The 18,655-nt window shown below is 46.0% G+C and overlaps 1 protein-coding gene and 1 non-coding gene across 4 annotated transcripts in view; one reads left to right on the top strand and one right to left on the bottom strand.

Annotated features, from left to right (window-relative positions):
* Window positions 1–18,655, bottom strand: part of DNAH3 (dynein axonemal heavy chain 3) — a 199,423-nt gene that overhangs the window by 54,404 nt on the left and 126,364 nt on the right. For all 3 annotated transcript variants that reach the window (XM_066275915.1, XM_066275914.1, XM_066275913.1), the window contains 7 exons: window positions 17,260–17,371; window positions 16,363–16,604; window positions 13,141–13,241; window positions 10,743–10,848; window positions 9,947–10,076; window positions 6,156–6,401; window positions 409–512 (listed from right to left, as the gene is read on the bottom strand). In XM_066275915.1, the coding sequence (XP_066132012.1) occupies window positions 409–512; window positions 6,156–6,401; window positions 9,947–10,076; window positions 10,743–10,848; window positions 13,141–13,241; window positions 16,363–16,604; window positions 17,260–17,371 (1,041 nt within the window). The remainder of the gene's footprint in view (window positions 1–408; window positions 513–6,155; window positions 6,402–9,946; window positions 10,077–10,742; window positions 10,849–13,140; window positions 13,242–16,362; window positions 16,605–17,259; window positions 17,372–18,655) is intronic.
* On the top strand, window positions 16,696–16,771 carry TRNAS-GCU (transfer RNA serine (anticodon GCU)). Its single transcript has one exon. It is a non-coding gene; the product is annotated as a tRNA-Ser (tRNA).

Raw genomic sequence — 18,655 nt, 5'->3', positions numbered from 1 at the left:
TATGTACCAAAGCTTTTTAATCCACTCGTCCTCTGATAGATGGGACATAAAATTGAGACTCAGAGACATGGACAAGAATGTGATGGTAACGGGGGTGGGGGTGAGGTGGAGGGGTGGGGAGGGGGCGAGGAAGGAGAGAGAGGGGGTGGGGGAGGGGAGGGGCATAAAGAAAACCAGATAGAAGGTGATGGAAGACAATTTGACTCTGGCTGAGGGGAATGCAACATAATCAAATGTCAAAATAATCTGGAGATGTTTTCTCAGAATATATGTACCCTGATTTATCAATGTCACTGCATTAAAATTAATAAAAATAAGATATAAAAAAAACCCCACTAATACGGAACTGGTGTTGATTCTTTGACCCTGGAGAGTTTGGGTCGTTTTGGGGAATTCGAGTTCCTTTACCTTTGCATTCGCTGGGATGGTTTCCTCTTCTTTGGTGATATAATCTGTCCACGGGCTCCAATGTCCACTGCCTTGCTTGAGGAAGTAAAAGTCATAGATGCTTCCTGGGCCAGGGAAACAGAACAGGCCGTTAGCAGCAGACCAGGGTTTACATTTCATACAGGAGGTACGTAACGACGTCAGCTGGCGGCATCCGACACTGTGTACCTTACGGTAACCGGCAGAGCGGTGGCGAAACTTACACCCTGTGGGTAACCGTACAAAGTGGAACAACAGCTTCATGACTTTATTATTTGGATAAAAATGACAGGTGATATGTATACAAGTAATTAAATTATTTTTAATCGTGAGCAGGAAGTACTGTGAAGAAAAAAATAAAAAGAAAGAAAGAAAGCAATCCGTCACTCTAGACCAGGGGTCCCCAAACTATGGCTCGCGGGCCGCATGCGGCCCCCTGAGGCCATTTATCCGGCCCCCGCTGCACTTCCGGAAGGGGCACCTCTTTCATTGGTGGTCAGTGAGAGGAGCATAGTTCCCATTGAAATATTGGTCAGTTTGTTGATTTAAATTTACTTGTTCTTCATTTTAAATATTGTATTTGTTCCCGTTTTTTTTTTTTACTTTAAAATAAGATATGTGCGGTGTGCATAGGGATTTGTTCATAGTTTTTTTTATAGTCCAGCCCTCCAACGGTCTGAGGGACAGTGAACTGGCCCCCTGTGTAAAAAGTTTGGGGACCCCTGCTCTAGACCTTACATTCAGAAATAGCTTTGGATGGCAGTTCTTCTAGCCTTCTTTATGGGAGACAGATTGGTGGAAGAAAGGATTTTACAAGAACAAAGTTCCTTGATAAATACTATTTTAAAATAAAAAGTTTATGTTTAATTTTACTTAAATTTAGCAGAAGAAAAGGAGTTAACATGAAAGAACTCATGATGCTTTTTTAAAAAATCACTTAATCTGATATTGCTATTGTTTTAATTTTTCATTGACAACAAGTTAGAAAAAAATAAATGAGTAAGGAGTCTAGTATAATAAACAGTTGGGTACCCATTCTCCAGCTTCAATAATTATCAATATCTTATTCTTTTTTTTCACACATTCATTTATTATTATTATTATTTTGTATTTTTCTGAAGTTGGAAACAGGGAGACAGTCAGATAGACTCCCGCATGCACCTGACTGGGATCCACCCAGCATGCCCACCAGGGGGCGTCGCTCTGTTGCATCCAGAGCCATTCTAGTGCCTGAGGCAGAGGCCACAGAGCCATCCCCAGCGCCCGGGCCATCTTTGCTCCAATGGAGCCTTGGCTGCGGGAGGGGAAGAGAGAGACAGAGAGGAAGGAGGGGCAGGGGTGGAGAAGAGATGGGAGCTTCTCCTGTGTGCCCTGGCCGGGAATCGAACCCGGGACTCCTGCACGCCAGGCTGACGCTCAACCACTGAGCCAACCAGCCAGGGCCTGTGTATCGTATTCTTGTTACATTCATTTTCCCATCACATATTCACATTCTTTCCTTCTCTCCTCCTATCCTCCCCCCTTCCGTCTCCTTTCTTCTTTCTTTGTCTGGAGTATTTTAAAGCAGATCCTGGCGTTGTATTTCATTAGTAAACACACATAACTCGATGTTAGTCCAGTTTCACTGATTCCCCTGTGAACAGTGTGGTGATTGACACTCACACCCCCACCCCCAGCTCCTCTTTCTCTGGTTCCTTTTGTTGTTAATGATACACTCTTACTCTCTTGTGGTTTGCAACTCTCACGTTTTTGTTCTGCCACCACAGGTGCCCAATACTTCAATGAGGTTGATTCATTTGGTCAATTATTTGGTATCAACAGAGCATACTCTTACAGTTTGTAGCAACAGTTCTCCATTTCAGGAGAAGTTTCTGCATTGACATCTTTGTATATCTTGTCAATACTATTGATTGGGTTACCAACTTAAAAAGTTAGCATTGTTTGACCTCCATATCCAACTCTTTATAATTGCTTTAATGTATCCGTCTCTTTCTTCTCTAGTAATAGTAATTACCTCAAACTTTTCCTCTAAGTCATTTCTTAGATGTCTAGACTTGTGTGCTTTACTCCTTGGTTCTAATGTATTTATTAGATCATTTCTTGGTATCGCTTGGTCCTTAATTTGTTTCTTTCGTTTTCAAATCCTTCTTTTCCTCTAATTTGATGGTTTTATTACCTCATCTATAAACCTATAATCGACTGCTTTTTTTTTTTCTAAGGGAGTTCATGACCACCAAAGCAGTATTATAAGAAATGTTACAAGGACTTCTTTAAGAAAAAGAAAAAAGAAAAAGAGATAGAAAGAACAAAATGACAAGAAATATGTACCTATCAACAATCACTTGAAATGTAAATGACTTACGTGCTTCAGTCAAAGAACAGGGGAGCTGAGTGGATAAGAAAACACCGCCACCCAGGGAGAGATTCCAAGATGGCGGCAGAGTGGGCAGTCGTCCCATTTGCCGCCTCCCTGGACCAGACGGGAGTGATGACTAGATTTAAGAGCAGCCATCCTGAAAAACCAGCTGAGAACTAGAGGAAGAGGAGTCTAGAACCAAGGAGTCACAGAGACGCCACATGGAAGGAAGGGAAGACACGGGACAGGGGCTGCCTGCGTCCAGAGGGTGAGCCGTGGCTGAAGAGAAACAAACCACGGCTCTGTAACTAAGGGGACTGGCCATCCTCCTTCAGGGAGGACAGCCCTTCTTTCCTAAGTTCCGTCCTCCCTCGAAAAGTGTCCTCCTACACGTCCTCCTTTTTGATATTGGAAGACTCGTCTGTCAATGTCCGTATGTGATCGATGCAGAGTCGATTCTTTACGTGTGATGTGATGTCTTTGTATCTAAAGGAGTACGTCCTTTTTTCTTACAGTTACTATTAAAAATTAATAGGCATGTAAGCATAATTATAATGGAAAATACTACAAATGTCTTCATTATGCATTTATCATATTATAGTGTATTATTGTTGCAATGAATAAAATGGTTTTCTTTGTTTGTTTTTTTACAGGGACAGAGAGAGAGAGAGTCAGAGAGAGGGACCGATAGGGACAGACAGACAGGAATGAAGAGAGAGGTGAGAAGCATCACTCATCAGTTTTTCGTTGTGACATCTTAGTTGTTCATTGATTGCTTTCTCATAAGTGCCTTGACCGTGGGGCTGCAGCAGACCGAGTGACCCCTTGCTCGAGCCAGTGACCTTGGGTCCAAGCTGGTGAACTTTACTCAAACCAGATGAGCCCGTGCACAAGCTGACGACCCCAGGGTCTCAAACCTGGGTCCTCTGCATCCCAGTCCGACGCTCTATCCACTGCGCCACCACCTGGTCAGGCAAATGTTTCTTTTCTTTACAATATTGTTTTCTTTCATTTATTTTTGTCCTCCTTTTCATTGTAAAAAAATTGGTCACCTTAATATAATTGTATATATGTAAAATTCACCTTCCCTCTAATTGAAAAGTGAATACATTTAAATTAGATGCTATTTTCTCACTTCAAATGGTGAACAGGCACCAAAATACGTGAGGCTAACTGGTGGAATTGCACAGCGAAATAGGAAAAGCAATATGATGGTTGTGGACTCTGAGGCCCTTCCGTCAGTAATGGATGGAAGAGCAGGCAGAAAATGTGTAAGGATGTGGTTAAACTGAGCAGCACCATCATTCACCTGGATCTAACCGCCATTTTAAATTCCTTCATCCAACAATGGCAGAATACATTCTTCTTAAGCTTACATGGAACATTCACTAAGTGAGACCATTTTCTGGGCCATAAAATACATCTGAAAAAACTTAAAAGAGTCGACGAGAAATCATATAATGGGTATTAGACTACAATGCAATTAAACTAAAAAAGAAAAAAAAAGAGCAAATTAAATCCAAAGTAAGCAGAAAAAGAATAATAAAAATTAGAGCAGAAATGAATGAAATTAAAAAACAAAGAATAATGAAAAAATTAAAAAAACTAAAAGCTATTTCTTTGAAGATATTAATAAAATTGACAAACTTCTAGCCAGGCTAATCAAGCAAAAAAAAAAAAAAAAAAGAAGAAGACACAAATCACCAATATCAAAAATGAAAGAGGGGCTGTCACTACTGATTCTAGGGACATTAAAAGGATAATAAGGGAAGATCATGAACAAATCCATGACCACAAAGTTGATAACCTAGATGAAACAGACCAATTCCTTGAAAGAAATGACTTATCAAAATTCACGTAAGGAGAAATAGAACAGATCAAAGGGAAAAGCACCAGGCTCCGATGAGTTCATCGGTGAATTCTACCAAACACTTAAGGAAGTAAGGATACCACTTCTCTATCATCTCTTCTAGAAAACTTCTATTTCTAGGGAATACTTCCTAACTTTTCTATGAAGTCAGCATAACCCTAATAACCAAAACAGACCATTAGAAGTAAGAAAAACTAAAGACCAATGATCTCTCGTCAACATAGATGCGAAAGTCCTCGACAAAATATTAGCAAATCAAATTCAACAACATCTGGAAAAAGAATTATACACTACAACCGAGTGGTCTATATAATACTTTAGGTTTATTCCAAGTATGGGAGGCTGGTCCAACATTTGAAAATTAATTACTGGCCTGACCAGGTGGTGGTGCAGTGGGCAGAGCATTGGCCTTGGGACACTGAGGACCTAGGTTTGAAACCTGGAGGTTGCCAGCTTGAATGTGGGCTCATTCAGCTTGAGCTCAGGGTCACCAGCTTGAGCATGGGATCGTAGACATGACCCGCATGGGTGCTGGCCTGAGCACAAAGGTTGCTGGCGTGGAGACCAAGATCGTTGGCTTGAGTTCAAGGTCATTGGCTTGAGTTCAAGGTTGCTGGCTTGAGCAAGGGGTCACTCGCTCTGCTGTAGCCACCCCCCCACCTGCCTCATCAAGGCACATATGAGAAAGCAATCAATGAACAACTAAGGTGCCCCAACTGTAAATTGATTCTTCTCATCTCTCTCCATTCCTGTATGTCTATCCCTGTTTGTCCCTCTCTTTCTCTCTCTTTCTCTCTCACTAAGTAAAAATAAAAAATGAAACAAAGAAAATTAATCAATGACATCCCTTACATCAATAGGCTAAAGAAGAAAAATCACATGATCATATCAATAGACTCAGAAAAAGCATTTGACAAAATCCATCACCTGTTCATGATAAAAACTCACAGCAAACAAGAAATAGAGGGGGAACTTTCTTGACTTAAAATAAAGAACATCAACCAAACACCTACAGCTAACATCACACTTGAAGTCAGGAATTAGATGCTTTCCCCCTAAGACTGGGAGCAAGATAAGAATGCTCCCTCTTTCCACTTCTATTCAACATCCTATAGGAAGTACTAGCTAAAGCAATAAGACAAGAAAATGAAATAAAAGATCGGGAAGAAAGAAATGAAACTATGACACGATGATCTATTGAAGAAATCCAGAAAACAAAAACTCCCAGACCTTATAGTGATTCTAGCAAGGTGGGAGGATACAAAGTTAATATGTAAAAGTAAATTGCTTTCCTATCTACCAGAAATGACTCATTGGAATTTGAAATTGAAAACGCAATACCATTTATAGCCAGTCAGAGAAAAACAAGTACCATGTGATGTCACCTCTGTGTAGAATCTAAGGAACAAAATAAACATTTTGCTTGGCTTTGGAACATAGGATCCATACAATTTTATCTAGACAAAACCAAACAAACAAACAAACAAACAAGTACTAAATTACCTCTTTCTGGAAAGGTGTTGTTTTTGGTGAGTTTCACGCTTTTGGGTCTTGGGTGATTATCATCCATGCCCATGATCAGGTTGCGGAAAAACAGATCAAATTTCTTCCTGCTGTCTGCGTTGATGGTGCCGGCCACAGTCCACACCAAAGCAAAGAGGAGCAGTCCTTGCAGCCAGAGGAAGGTCTGCTGGCTCGTCAGACCCTCAGATAATTCACTTTCCTCTTCTTTTATTTCCTTGATTTCGTCTAAAAGCGAGAAAAGGGAGGGTTGCCAGTGCGGCCCCTGGTCAGGGCACATACAAGAACAGATCAGTGCTTCTGTCTTTCTCTCTGTCTTTCTCTCCCTTCTTCTCTCTCTAAAAATCAATCAATAAATTAAAAAAATAATAAAAGCAAGAAAATGAAATCTGAGGAAAAGCTGTGGAAGATAGCAGACGCAAACAAGGTGAATGGTGGTTCTGTCTGGGAGAGGATGGATGTTGGCTGAGTGGTGATCACCTGCCAGATTCTTTACCCACCTACGTTTTTTCCATTCTTTTTTATCGTGGTAAGATATTCATTACATAAAATTGACCATTAACCATTTTTAAGTGTACAGTTCAGTGGCATTAAAAACATTTATATTGCCTGACCAGGCGGTGGCGCAGTGGATAGAGCATCGCCCTGGGATGCAGAGGACCCAGGTTCAAAACCTTGAGGCCGCTGGGTCGAGTGCAGGCTCATCCTGCTTGAGTGCGGGGTCGCTGGCTTGAGCGTGGGATCATAGACATGACCACATGGTCACTGGGCTTGAGCCCAAAGGTCACTGGCTTGAGCAAGGGGTCACTCGCTCTGCTATAGCCCCCCCCCCCCGGTCAAGGTCCATATGAGAAAGCAATCAATGAACAACTAAGGAGCCACAAAGAAGAATTGATGCTTCTCATCTCTTTCTCTCCCTCCTGTCTGTCTCTCTGACTCTGTCTCTCTCACAGGAAAAACAGAAAAAGAAAAGAACATTTACACTGTTGTGCAACCATCACCGCTATCCATTTCCAGAACTCTTTCATCTTGCAGAACTGGAACTATTCCCCCCGTAAAGAGCAACTCCATTACCACTTCCCCCACTGTCTGGGAACCACCATTCACCTTTCTGTCTCTACAAACCTGACAACTCTAGAGATGTAGGCAAGATCCACCCATGACGTTAAAATGAATGGGTACAAGTTTGAGGAAAATTAGGATATTCTCACAGTTTCAAAAGATACTTATTAAATACGAAGAAAAAAAAAACAAATAGCAACTTTACAATGGGGAAAAGTGGCTCTGACCCAAGTTGACTTGGACCAGAACCTACACCAGCAATGAGATCCACCAACATCATGTGCCCCTGGTGATCTCGTCCCTTCTGGGGTGTCTGTACTCAACACACACACAAACTCACGAGGAAACACCAGGCCAACGAGTTGAGACGCGTTCTACAAAATACCTGGACGGCATTTATCACGTGACAAGGCAATAAACGAGGAGGAAGGACACAGGGATTGTTAGAGACGGGAGGAGAGCAAAGAGATACACTGATTAAAGATAATATGGCATCTTGAATGGGATTCTGGAAAGGGAAAAGGAGATTTGTGGAAAACTGCTAAAATTCAAAGAAAGCCTATCAGGCAGTGTAGGCATCAAGGTTCATTTCCTTGATTGCGGCTCCTGGGTTCTGTAAGGTGTCAGCATTTAAAAAGCCAGGTGAAGGCATATTGTGACTCTCTTCCAGCATTTTCTCTAAGTGTAAAATTATTTCAAAATAAAAGGCTAAAAAATATGTATTTATTTTTTTTAATTTCAAGGTCTTGTTAATCACAGCTATCATAATCTTGCATTTTCAGGCTGACAGAGTAAAAAGTTGAGTTCTGAAATCAGATTTGAGTGTGTTCAAACCCAGCCCCCCCCCCCCCAATTTTTAGTAGCTGTGTGTGTTTGCACACTTCTGAGAGTATTTATAGCTATAGATTTGGGAAGGCAGGAGATTAGAGCACTCCGAGCCGGGGACAACGAGTCCATTTCTCACGCTGGTGTCTTCTTTCCTGGGGGAAGAGACTACACTAAAAAATACACTAAAAAAAAATGGAGCCTGGGAAAATATGCAACATTTACAAATAATAATAATGCATATGTGACACTGTAGGCAATCTGTGTGCTTTTGTAACATTGTAATTTAATTTTAGAACTCATTGCTAAAGAAAGTCTCCACTCCGCTGCTCACCATGTGACGTTTTTGTTGTACACCTATTGGAGGAAACGGGCTTAGAAATCATGTTGTAGCAGAAGTTGTACGGAGATCCGTCCATCTCGAATCTGAGTTACATGAATTTCTTTCGTGAGAAAGAAAGGGCACCCAATGAAGGTTTTCCAAAGGGACACAATCTGTTGCCATTTCCAGTAGAATGGAATGAAATTGGACTCATGTGAAGTTACAGGGGAAACCTCTCCAGGACGTCTAATCCAGTGGTTCTATAATTTGTGTACTTCCTGCATCCTGGGAAAGCCCCCTAGTTATGTCGACCAGTGAGCCCTTAGTTCTCTTAGAGTCTATCTGTGTGTTTTGCGAATTCAGATTTTTGTAATTATATGTCGTCTTAACCTCCTATCTTTTTTTTTTTTTATCTTTCTTGAAGCTGGAAATGGGGAGAGACAGTCAGACAGACTCCCGCATGTGCCCGACCGGGATTCACCCGGCACGCCCACCAGGGGGTGACACTCTGCCCACCAGGGGGCGACACTCTGCCCACCAGGGGGCGATGCTCTGCCCTTCCGGGGCGTCGCTCTGCCGTGACCAGAGCCACTCTAGCGCCTGGGGCAGAGGCCAAGGAGCCATCCCCAGCGCCCGGGCCATCTTTGCTCCAATGGAGCCTTGGCTGCGGGAGGGGAAGAGAGAAACAGAGAGGAAGGGGGGTGGGGGTGGAGAAGTAAATGGGCGCTTCTCCTATGTGCCCTGGCCGGGAATCGAACCTGGGTCCCCCGCACGCCAGGCCGATGCTCTACCGCTGAGCCAACCGGCCAGGGCCACCTATCTTATTTTTTCAGAACGTTTTTTTCTCATGTACATTCACACTAAATCATCTAAATTCATTTTCCTCCAGGAAATCCTTGTTATGCAAAGAGGGGAAGAAATTAAAACTCCCGTCGTGCAGATGCCGGATATGAGTTTGAGAAAGGATAGAATAATTTGCACAAGAACAGCCAGGCAATCACTCCAACATCAAGGCTAAAGCCAAAATCATGGACTCTGTCCACCAGGCTCAACGATCTACACTTCAAAGGCTTGCTTGTGCTAGGTCAAAGTGTTGACCTCATTTTAAGTCACGGAGGGGAATAACTGGGTCTGAACAAAAGAAATAGCCAAGGCACAACCCACCCCCATCCGGCTTAAGAATCATAGAGGCAGCGCCCTGGCTGGTTGGCTCAGTGGTAGAGCGTTAGCCTGGCACGTGGAAGTCCTGGGTTCATTTCCCGGTCAGGGCACATAAGAGAAGTGACCATCTGGTTCTCTACCCCTCCCCTTCTCTCCTCCTCTCTCTCTTCCCCTCAAATGCTTTGAGCAAGTTGGCCCCAGTGCTGAGGACGGCCCCATGGCCTCGCCTCAGGTGCTGAAATAACTCAGATGCCGAGCAATGGAGCAGCCAACCCCAGAAGGGCAGAGCATCGCCTTGTATGGGGTTTGCCAGGTGGATCCCAGTCCCGGCGCACGTGGGAGTCTGACTCTCTGCCTCCTCGCCTCTCACTTAATTAAAAAATACATCCTAGGTAGCACTTACCAAGCAGAGAGGAGTACAGTCTCATCATGGAGAAGGCAAGGTGGGTGGGAGACGTTTGGACCACAGGCTTACACTGAGAGCGAATAAACTCCAGGCAGGGCGGGACAAGCCACATGAACATGTCATTGACCTGAAAAGTAGAAAGTGAAATTTAAAGATATTATTGGAAAATGAGGTTAAGCATGACCAGGTGGTGGCACAGTGGACAGAGAGCCAACTTGGGTCTCTGAGGACGCAGGTTTGAAACCCTGAGGTTGCCAGCTTGAGCATGAGCTCATTGGACTTGAGCGTGGGTCACCAGCTTGAGCGTGGGATCATAGATGTGACCCCATGGTCACTGGCTTGAGTCCAGAGGTCACTGGCTTGAAGCCCAAGATCACTGGCTTGAGCCCCAGGTTGCTGGCTTGAGCAAGGGGTGGCTGGCTCGGCAGTGCGGAGAGGAACACAGCTCTTCCTGACTCAATCCAGCTCCAGAGCAACTTCTAGGGCCACTTCCGTTAGTGGTGCAAGGAGGAAGGGCTGGCACTCCCGCCATCACACAGAACAAGCACCAGAACTCTCCACGGGGATGGGGGGTGAGGAGTGATGGATAGGGTAGAAGGAAGGAAAACTGGACCTTGCCACACCGTCCCCCCCACCTCGGGCAGAAGAAAGTGGGAGAATCGAGGTAACCGGAGGCAGGTGGGGAATCCCCGCCCCTTGTGTCTCCATAACGATGAAGGGGCGGGTTCTCCTCGAAGGACTTGGAGGTGACATGTAGGGAGCAGGGGCGGGGGGAGGGACCCCGGGGGCTCACCAGTTCCTTGTGCTCTTCGCTGAGGCTGGAGGGCAGGGTGTTCATGTAGGAATCCTTCAGGGGCTTCCAGCCCAGCTGATGGGGCTCCATGTAGATCATCCCGCACCTGACGGGCACAGAGTCCCGCTGGGTCTCCGGGGCGCACGGGGGTGAGGCACATGCCACCCGCACGGTCAGCTGAGGAGGGGCTGAGCCGAGTCAGGTCACCGATCCTCACTGGCTCCGGGACACAGGGACGGGGCACAGGGTTCTTTTTCTCAGGATTCGGTGGAGACCAACGATAATAAGCATGTGTTTGGGGAGCCAGAGAGACCTGGGTTTGAACCCCAGCCCCAGATCCTACTAATTTAGTGACCTTGGTCAAGGTTTCTCTACTGTCTCTGAAATTCCTCTATGTCCTTGTCTACATACTGAGGAACACAAAAAATATGTCATTCATAAGGCTGTTGTAATGGTTGAAATAAGCCTGACCAGGCGATGGCGCAGTGGATAGAGCATCAGACTGGGACGCGGAGGACCCAGGTTCGAGACCTGAATTCGCCAGCTTGAGCGCGGGCTCATTTGGTTTGAACAAAGCTCACCAGCTTGAGCACAGGGTCACTGGCTCGAGCAAGGGGTCACTCGGTCTGCTGTAGCTCCCCAGTCAAGGCATGTATGAGAAAGCAATCAATGAACAACTAAGGAGCTACAACAAAGAAGTGATACTTCTCATCTCTCTCCCTTCCTGTCTGTCTGTCCCTATCTATCCCTCTCTCTGTCTCTGTCACACACACACACACACACACACACACACACACACACACACACAAAATGGTTGAATAAAATGCCAATGAAGAGTTTAGTGCCATGCCCAGCACGTAGAGAACTCTAGTCAATGGAAACTGTTGTCATCATCATAGTTGCCGTGTCACCATGCAAGACGTGCAACATTTCACACAGCACATGTCCCCCTTCTGTCACACACAGGTGCTCCCTCGTTTGTCACTAACGCCAGCTATCAGGTATTGATCTCCTGCATGCCAGGACTCTGCTAGGTCCTAATAACCTTCGTCTCTAAATGCTTTTTCCTTACGGTCTATGTTTTAGTCATGCGGGACCATGGCTCAGAGAGGCTAAGGTGACTTGGAAGTGGTCACACAGCCAGCACCTAGCGCACTAAGTTGGGAGCCTAAGATGGTCTGACGTGGTCTAATGTGTTCTTCTCTGACCTCACACTGTCTTTGGGGATGTGGGCTGATTCTGTTCTATTCTATTCTATTCTATTCTATTCTATTCTATTCTATTCTATTCTATTCTATTCTATTCTATTGGATTCTATTCTATTCTATTCTATTCTATTCTATTCTATTCTATTCTATTCTATTGGATTCTATTCTATTCTATTCTATTGGATTCTATTCTATTCTATTCTATTCTATTCTATTCTATTCTATTGGATTCTATTCTATTGGATTCTATTCTATTGGATTCTATTCTATTGGATTCTATTCTATTCTATTCTATTCTATCCTATTGGATTCTATTCTATTCTATTCTCTATGGACTCCAAGTGCACAGGCTTGGATTAATGTAACACCCCTGGCACATGCATTATTAGCCCTATATTGCCTTTCTTAGATCATTGTTTCAATAATGTAGTAAGTGCTCATGAACCTACCACCCAGACCGTAGCTAGGGTCTTGACGACAACCTCCTAACCACGTGGTCACCCCTACCCCGTCCCCTGGCTCTCCCCACCTGAGGTAACATAGCGAATTAAATCCTGCATTCCCCCCATTCTCCGATTTCTTCCTTCTTATATGGTATTTATAGCATCTCCATATGTTCCCAAAATGTACATATATTTATTTTAGTTTTTAACCATTTTAAAAAGGAGCTCTGTACTCTGTGTAATATTGGGGGTTTCCTTTTATATGTCATATTACTAAGATTGTCTCCTTAATCTATTTAACTTAGGATTACACATTTCTTTTGAGTGCTACATATATATTACAATTTGTGACTTTATGACACATTGATTCCTTCCTGTTAATGGGCATTTGGATGGTCTCCAAGTACTTGCTCCTGGGAACCGTGCCCCTATAAAAATTCTTGTACGCGGGCCAGGGTGTCTAGATGTGAGGTACACACTGAGGGGCAGACTTGCTGTGTCAGGAGACGTGTGAACTTTCTAACGTAGGAGGTAGAGGAAGTCAAACTCGTCTCCAAAGTGCTCGCCCGATTTGAGACCCTCGGCGGCGATGTGGACTGAGGACTGAGTTGGCAACGAAGCTAAGGGACGATACAGTCACTGTCTGCGAGCAGCCAGGCTTCACTCGCGGATTGTTCGAGCCTGTGCCCTTGCTGAGGGCCAGCCAGGCCACACTGTCCCCCGGGGTGCCCGTGCGAGGGGACTGACCTGCTCACAGTGGCTGGAGAGGCTTGCTCCAGGTCGGCGGGCTCGAAGATCAGGCTCATCTTGGAGCTCATCTGGATAATCTCCCCGCTCATCAGACACAGCTGGAGGAGAAAGCAGAGGGGTGGGACTCTGTCTGCAAGCGGGAGGCCTCAGTGGACACACGGATGGTCTGAATCCCTTCAACAGGCCCTGGCTGGTTGGCTCAGTGGTAGAGCATCAGCTGGCGTGTGGAAGTCACGGGTTCGAATCCCAGCCAGGGCACACAGGAGAAGCGCCCATCTGCCTCTCCACCCCTCCTCCTTTCTCTTCTCTCTTTCTTCCGCTCCCGCAGCCGTGGCTCAGTTGGTTCGAGCACATCGGCCCTGGGTACTGAGGATGGCTCTGCGGAGCCACCACCTCAGGTGCTAAAAATAGCCCGGTTGCAAGCATGGCCCCAGATGGGCAGAGCATCAGTTCCATCTGGGGGCTGCTGGGTGGATCCTGGTCAGGGTGCATGCAGCAGTCTGTCTCTCTGTTTCCTCTGCTCTCACTTGGAAAAGAAGGAGGAGGAGGAGGAGGAGGAGAAAAAGAAGAAATCTCTTCAAAATGTGTGTTGAGTTCATACTATGTGTCAGGTGTATAAATAAAACAGTCAAAAGTTCGTGTCCTCCAGGGGTTTACATTTTGCTGAGAGAAGAGTGGAGATAAGCAAAATCTATATAGTATATAAAACAGCCAAAGTGCTCTGGAGAAAAATAACATGGAAGGGCAGGCTGCAGAACGCTCAGCCAGGGTCGGGAGAGCTGTGATTTTAAACAGAGGTAGAGAGTCTCTGAACGGCAGCCTTACAAAGGATCGAGAAGCTAAAGGACCACACCAAGGTCTACGGTTCCTTTCTCAGTGTTCACCCTGGAACGTAACAGCACACCTTCATCTTGTTTTATTTGCTTTTACAAAAGGCTTCCTTTGGAATTCCCCCGTGGACCGATCAAGGGTTAGAATGATAAAAATATCTCCATAAAACTCTTTTTTTAGAACAGAAGGAAAGGCCGTCGGAAGTCCTTGTGTTGAGCGGCCAGCTCCCTGTAGAAAGCTGTGCAAACGCCTAGGACGGCCTCCCTCCAACGACAGACTAAGTGGCCCTACTTCCGATGTGCCCACAGGTTGTTCCAGGGGGTGCTGAAGCCATAGACAGCCTGTGACCCTGGCTCTCAGGGAAAAAGGGGAAGCCCCATTGTTCCTTGCTACTACTCATAACTAAGTTGTGGCTAAAAAATGTCCCTGCATATGACCTGGTCCGCATTAAACACTCTTAGAAACAGGTCACTACATGTCCCCCAGGAAGGTCCCAGCTGTATGGGAATGACACCACCAGCCGTGTCATCTTTGAATATCAAGAACAATAAAATATACCCATACTTGTGACAGTATCACTTATACCCAAAGCCACGCAGAGCCATCAGGGACATCATTGATGATGACTTCTTATGCTTTCCATCTTAAGACCAACAGATACATTTGTATAAACTAATAACAGAGTACATCTCAGGTAGTAAAAATTGTTTCTATTTTTAGTTGTTATTTAGTCAAGATAATGCACATGCTGTAATTAGCGTATGTATAATTTCAATAAGGAGGTCTTCCATTGTGAGCATGACACACTCTTCATCTTGTGAAATCTAAACACAGTAGGAAAATCGATGTGAGAATGATACAGTTAGTATTAAAAAAAAAATCTTCCTTGAAAGGGGGATCCATTTTATTTTATTGTAACAGTTGCACAGCATGTGTTCTATGCCAGGCACTAACAAACCGTTTGCAAATATTAACTTATCTTGTCTTCCTAACAGCGCTGTGAGGTAGACATCATTATCCCCACTTTATAGGTGATCAAACTGAGGCACAGAGAAACAAAAGAGCTGGTCTGCTGGTGAGTGGCCAGGCAGGATCTGAACCCAGGTGTCTAGCTCTAGAGTCCAAGCTCTTTAGCCGCACTGCACACCGTGTGACAGAACGCACCGTCAAGGACGGCTGCAATGGTACCTCCTTCCCCACCTGCACTTCTGCAGTGTGACCTTGCCCACCTCCATCAAAAAAAAAAAAAAAAAAAAGAGTCTATATTTCTCCATTCTCTTGAATCTGGGCAGGACTTGTGACTTCTTTGACCAATAGGATTCAGAGAAAGTAGAGCTATGTCCATTCCAAGCATAGCTCCTAATTTCCCAGAAATGTTCACCTACTGCCTCTTGCAAATCAGCTCCCACGGGAGAAGCACCACAATCCTGAGACCACCCAGTGAGAAGCCCGACCCATGTGGAGAGGTCTGGAAGACAAATTGCTATTGGAGAAGGAGGGAGGCAGGGAGGGAAGATGGAAAGAGAGAAAGAGAGAGAGAGAGAGAGGGAGGGAGAGGGAGAGGGAGGTTAAGGAGGAATGAGCCCCAGACAGGGAGTGGAGAAGCCACCTGAGATGTGGACCTGCCATTCCCAGCAGCTGGGCAGCTCATCTCACGAGGATCAGCTGAGCCCAGGTGAGCCCTTCAATATCAACAGCAAAGTAAATGACTGTGTTAAGTCACTGTGGATTAAGGTAGTTTGTTGTATAGCGACAAATAACCAAAACACATCCTATATGTAGAGCAGGTGCTGTGTGCTACCTTATTGAATGACCAACACTCCTATTCTATTACAATGTTTCAACTCCTGAGGAAACTGAGGTTCAGAGAAGTGATGTCATTTGCCCACAGAAGAACAGTTTAATTAGTTGTAAAGTTAGTGGCCCAATCTGATGCCAGCACCGAGGTTTTTAACCACTTAACATTGTCTCTATTATTTTTTTTAATTCAAGGAAAGAAGGGGAGGCAGAGAGACAGACTCCCTCATCCATCCGGGATCCACCCAGCAAGCCCACTAGGGAGTGATGCTCTGCCCATCTGGGGTGTTGCTCCGTTGCTCAGCAATTGAGCTATTTTTAGCACCTGAGGCAGAGGCCCTGGAGCCAACCTCAGCGCCTGGGGCCAACTCACTGCAATTGATGTCTCTAAACACACAAAGCTTACCTGCTATAAATACAAACAGAAGCCTAATTCATGAATTGATCACTGTCACTTCCTGGTGGGGCATGTATTCTTCATCTAATACATTTTTTTTTTTTATTATAGGGCTTTCATCAATCCCTCACTTCAATAAAAAAGAGTCCCTATCCTAAAACCCACGCAGACGTGGTCTCAGACGCCAGACCTACCTTTTTATTGTCGTCCAGGACGGTGTTCATGTTTTCAATCCAAACGGCATCCACTGGCCCATCAAATACAATCCACTTGCGACTGTCGGACGTAGAGGACGCCTGCTCCCGGAAGGAGTTGGCGAGGACGCCGTCCGTCCACTCGTGGCTGGCCGGGTCGAAGCACCCGTACAGCTGCCCCATGGTGATGGCCTTGGGGTTGATGATCTTGTAATCCACGGCAAACTCCTCCATCTGGTCGGCTGGGCAGAGAAGGTCCGACCCGAATTACACAGGCTCTGGTGACACCCGAACATTAGACGAGAGATAATATGACCTTAAAGACCAACTGAGGCCCTGGCTGGTTGGCTCAGCGGTAGAGCTTTGGCCTGCTGTGCGGAAGTCCCGGGTTCGATTCCCGGCCAGGGCACACAGGAGAAGCGCCCATCTGCTTCTCCACCCCTCCCCCTCTCCTTCCTCTCTGTCTCTCTCTTCCCCTCCCGCAGCCGAGGCTCCATTGGAGCAAAGATGGCCTGGGCACTGAGGATGGCTCTGTGGCCTCTGCCCCAGGCGCTAGAATGGCTCTGGTTGTAATGGAGCAATGACCCAGATGGGCAGAGCATCGCCCCCTGGTGGGCATGCCGAGTGGATCCCGGTGGGGCGCATGCGGGAGTCTGTCTGACTGCCTCCCCATTTCCAACTTCAGAAAAAAAGAGTCTTGTTGGAAGGTTTCCCCACCCCTCTATTTTCTGCTAGAGGACACCTGCGAGCCAGATTCTCTCTCCGGCTCTGACATCACAATACAGGGACGGCCAAAACAGACAACAAATAAACAGACAGCCAGCTTGGCTTTATCGCCACCGAGCCAGATGACCGAGGTGTCCCGACCTCCCTGGAAGCTGCGGACGCGAGGCGTACCTGCGTGTAGGTCACCCAGGGCGGCGGCCAGGACTTTATAGGCACAGGTCTTGCCCCCCATGGTGTCTCCGACGATCATGAAGCCGTGTCGCACCAGCATCATCTCGTAGATCTGAGAGGAGACACGGGAGAGGCTCATCGTGGCACGCCTCCCGGAACCGCGGGACAATCGGACGTCGACAAGGCACGAGGGGGGTGCCGGGGGACCCCCAGGGTCCCACCCGCCTCTGCGGAACCACAGCCACTTGTAGGACCCGTCGTTCGTGTGTCTTTTGGATGAGGGCACAGAGGTGTGTGCCTCGGATCACCTAAGAGACCGGAACTGCTAGTTACTACGATTTACACTCTCGTGTGCGAAGCACCGAGTGACGAACCCAACTCATTTCCTTCCATCCGTGCAGGTGTCACGAACCGCTGTCTCCTGGCGAGAATCTGCAGATCAGGAGAGGGTCTGTCACCTGCCCGGGCTCGCGGGTGGCAGACGCGGAATTTGAATACAAAGTCTCTCGGTTGCAGGACCCTGCTCTGCTCATTACACCATGCCAGCTTGCTTCTTTTGTTTTTTATTGATTCATTTCATTTTTAATATTTATTTATTTATGTGAGAGAGGCAGAAACAGGGAGCTGCTCCTCTCTGCGCCCTGAGGGGGGAATGCAACTGGCAAGCTCCCTGCTCCGGGTGACGCTCCAACCAACCGAGCTATCCGGCCAGGACTTACGTTTTATTTTGTTTATTTTTAGTTTAAAAAAATATTTTTTAAGACTTTATTTACTCATTTTAGAGAGGAGAGAGAGAGAGGGAAGGGGATGGAAGCTTCAACTCCCATAGGTGCCTTGACTGGGCAAGCCCAGGGTTTCAAACCGGTGACCTGGGCGTTCCAGGTCGATGCGTTAGCCACTGAGCCACCACAGGTCAGGCTTATTTTTATTTTTACATGAAAATGTTTTCTAATTACACTTTACATTCCATGTCACTTTGTATGAGTTTCCGGTGGGCAGCACACGGTTACACGGATCGGATACTTTACAAGTTTCTCCCCAACGACTCCCCTGTCCACCTGGCACCGCGCCCAGGTGCCCCAGTTCTGTCAACTACATTCCTTCTGCTGCACTTGGCATCCCTGTCACTGTTTTGCAACGACCAGTCTGTCCTTCTCCATCTCATCACCTTTATCCCTCAGTCCCCCAATACTTCCTCCCCTCTGCTAGAAAAAACAAACCAACCAGTGGTCATTTTAGCAAATTGCATTTCTGTTGGAAACATCTTTCTTTTTGTGAGTGTGTGTGTCAGAGACAGAGAGAGGGATAGATAGAGGCAGACAGACCAGAAGGGAGAGAGATGAGAAGCAGAAGCATCAACTCTTTGTTGCAGCCTCCTTTGTCTCTTCAGTTGTTC

Source organism: Saccopteryx bilineata, chromosome 4, assembly GCF_036850765.1.
Source record: "Saccopteryx bilineata isolate mSacBil1 chromosome 4, mSacBil1_pri_phased_curated, whole genome shotgun sequence".
NCBI classification, from domain to species: domain Eukaryota; kingdom Metazoa; phylum Chordata; class Mammalia; order Chiroptera; family Emballonuridae; genus Saccopteryx; species Saccopteryx bilineata.
Note: the sequence above shows the minus strand (reverse complement) of the source record. Positions and strands in the feature narration are given on the sequence as shown.